This window comes from Zea mays, chromosome 7 (assembly GCF_902167145.1).
Source record: "Zea mays cultivar B73 chromosome 7, Zm-B73-REFERENCE-NAM-5.0, whole genome shotgun sequence".
NCBI lineage: Eukaryota > Viridiplantae > Streptophyta > Magnoliopsida > Poales > Poaceae > Zea > Zea mays.
Genome location: NC_050102.1, coordinates 182,564,446 through 182,567,795, shown reverse-complemented (window position 1 = coordinate 182,567,795; position 3,350 = coordinate 182,564,446). Strand labels below are relative to the sequence as shown.

General features: G+C 59.3%; 1 protein-coding gene across 1 annotated transcript; it reads left to right on the top strand.

The window, feature by feature from the left end:
- Nucleotides 1–298: 298 nt before the first annotated feature.
- LOC100285247 (uncharacterized) lies at nt 299–2,830 on the top strand. The gene is made up of 4 exons (NM_001158141.1): nt 299–404; nt 512–717; nt 810–1,126; nt 1,754–2,830. The coding sequence occupies exons 2-4, from the start codon at nt 543–545 to the stop codon at nt 2,420–2,422; spliced, it is 1,161 nt and encodes a 386-aa protein (NP_001151613.1). The 5' UTR covers nt 299–404; nt 512–542; the 3' UTR covers nt 2,423–2,830.
- Nucleotides 2,831–3,350: the final 520 nt, after the last annotated feature.

The window sequence follows — 3,350 nt, the reverse complement described above, 5'->3', positions numbered from 1 at the left end:
CCATGCCGCACGAGCGGCGGCGGCCGGCCGGCCAGTCATCACCTCTGCCGCTGCAACGACCTCCTCCGATCGATCCGGCCGCGGCCCTTCCGTCCCTGATGACGCGGTGGCGCCGCCACACCCGCTGCCGAGTCATGCCGGACGTGAGGAATAACGAATCGGACGACAGCCCAGCAGGCCAGCAATACCGCTTCTGCCCCCGGAATGCCCAGCCTGCCACGTCACGCGGGCGCTAGAGGACAAGGCACGCGCGCGCGCGAACATGATATAAAGTGGCCCGCCCCCCTTCGTCTCCGAGAGGTTCAGTTCAGCAGCCAGTCAGTCAGTCCTCGATCTGATATCCTCTCCTCCCTGCAGCGACTCCAGCTCCGATCGATTCCATTCCATCCATCGAGCTGCAGCAGGTGGTCTAGCTCCGAACTCGATCCACCGTACACATCCATCGTCGGATTCTTAATTAATTAGTTAGGCCGTCCATTGACGATTGTTGATTGCTCCATCCATCCATCAGGGCCATGACGATGGCAGCTACGACGACGATGATGTCAGCAGCAGCGCAGGCGGCGACGTCGCAGCTGCCGCCGGGGTTCCGGTTCCACCCGACGGACGAGGAGCTCATCCTGCACTACCTCCGCAACCGCGCCGCGTCGGCGCCGTGCCCCGTGCCCATCATCGCCGACGTCGACATCTACAAGTTCGACCCATGGGACCTGCCGGGTATACAAATAATAATCTAAATAAGCTGTCGTGCATGAACAGGGACGTAGCAGATACTAGTTAATTAATAGCTTTATCGTTGTTCATGGCAGCCAAGGCGCTGTACGGCGACGGCGAGTACTACTTCTTCAGCCCGCGGGACCGCAAGTACCCCAACGGCATCCGCCCCAACCGCGCCGCCGGCTCCGGCTACTGGAAGGCCACCGGCACCGACAAGCCCATCCACGACGCCGCCACCGGCGAGGGCGTCGGCGTCAAGAAGGCGCTCGTCTTCTACAAGGGCCGCCCGCCCAGGGGCTCCAAGACCAACTGGATCATGCACGAGTACCGCCTCGCCGCCGTCGCCGGCTGCACCAGCCCCCTCGCCGCCTACCGCCCGCCCTCCAAGTTCAGGAACGTCTCCATGAGGGTAAGTCAATCGACCTCGATCATCCCTGAATCATATCCATTGCATGACCTGTACATATGTTCTTCCCATTATCTATCCTATCCATGGTGTCATGTTGAGCTGAGCTGGTGGTCACACGCATGCACGGGCCGCTTTCATCTGATTCGTTCGTAACGACCGCAACAATATTCGTGGGTCACGCCGGTCGCATGCACGCCACGCCCGCCCGGCGGTGTGCAGTGTGCGGCGGCATGTCGCTCGTCGTGCACCGCCAGCCGCCGTTGGTTTGGCTGCTTTTCCAGATCGATGACCAAACTGCCCTCACCGGCCGAATTCGTCGTTCTCCAAAAGCGCCGTAGCTAGAGCTAGGCAGCTAGCCATGCATCAATCAGCCGCCAAACCAGCAGCGCGTCACATCTACCGGCACTAGCTCGCATCGCCTCGCATCTCATCGCCGTGAAGGTGAATGGCAGCTTGCCGGCGCACGCAAAGGAAAAGACGCATGCATTATACATTCACACGACTGCTCTGCTGGCCATGGTGGCTCTATAGCTGGCTGTACGCGTTGACAGCGACGGCCATGACGGTGACGACGACGATAACGTTTCCTTGTTTGCATGCCCTTGCTGGTGTCGTTGTTGCGTGCAGCTGGACGACTGGGTGCTGTGCCGGATCTACAAGAAGTCCGGCCACGCGTCGCCGATGGTGCCGCCGCTCGCCGACTACGAGCACCTCGACCGCGACGGACCTTCTCCCGGCGGCTTCTTCGACGACTACTTCTGCGGCAGCACCAGCTTGTACGCCGCCGCCGCGCCGGCCATCGGCGGCGGTGCTGCTGCTGCTGGTACTACAAACACTACTACGACGCCGGCCGTCGTCATGCAGCAGCACCAGCAGCCGGCGGCGCTGCCGAGGCTCCCCAAGATCCCCTCCATCTCCGAGCTGCTGTGGGACGAGTACGCGCTCGCGCAGATCTTGGACCCCCCGGCCGACGTGGCCGCCGACCACGCCTCGTTCGCCGTGCACCCGTCCCTCAACCAGCTCCTGGCCGTCGGCGACGACGGCTCCGATCTCATGATGTTCTCGCCGCCCCCGGCCGCCGCAGCAGGCGGGAAGCGCAAGGCGATGGTGGCGATGAACATGAGCCCAGCTGACGAGTGCGCCGCCACTGCCCACCAGCACCAGTCTCCGGCGGCCAAGCGGCTCAACGGTGGCTCCTGCTTCGACGACGCGCCGCAGCCGGCCAGCGGCTTGCCGGCGACGATGTCGTCCGTGCTTGGCGGCGGCCTCAACCACCACATGCTCCCACAGTTCTAGATAGACGACTTCTGGTAGCTGACTTTGTTGGGGGCACATCTTCCGTGCATGTACTGCGTCATCAACTGATCAATATGGTGGATCGTCTACGCGGAATAGCTAGCAACCTGCGGCGACATGGAAAGCAAGGATCGAGCTCGTGGATTGGAGGCCATTAATAAAGATGGGTCGTGCGGTGAAGAACAATTGTAGCAGTACGTAGCACTATTTGTACTGGAGCCAGTGTTGATCAACGTTAGGCGTAACCATGGTATGTATCCCATTTTTTTCCCTCCGTTGTAGAGTACAGGTACTCTATATTCATTTCAGGCGCAGTGCGAAGGTAGCTGGAGCTTGATGGGTCCATGTACTACTACACTAGTACTCTTATTTATTATTCAATATGAAGTATATATTATATTGTCTTGCTAGATCAATGGGATATTTCTAGAATGTAATTTTAATTCCAGATATATAGACAGATTATTAAGTATCCGGCTTGTGAAGAACTAACTGAAGACCAAATAAGAGTATAAATGAAGCTTATATATACAGTTGATGAAGTCGTACGTGTGTATATGTCTAAACCGGGCCACGCCCGTCATGCAGCCCACGGCCCGGCACGACACGTAGGTCGTCGTGCCCGTGCTGGCCAGGCCCGGTGTGCGTGCCATGCTTGGCCTAGCGGTCTGCCACGCGGTACAGGCACGAGCACGACCTGGTTAGCCGCTAGGCCCGTTGTCAGCCCGACATAAGGGGAGGACAACCCCTGCCCTATCGCGGCACCGCGCATCACAACCCTAGCTTCTGGTCTTTTCTTCTCCTCTCTTAGCCTCTTCGTCTCGGCTTCGCGATTTCCCATGTCGTCGTTGCTCGTGCCTTCGCCTAACGTGTCGGCGTCGGTGGAGAAGTACTCCACACAACCGGCGTCACTAATCTTCCTGTTCGA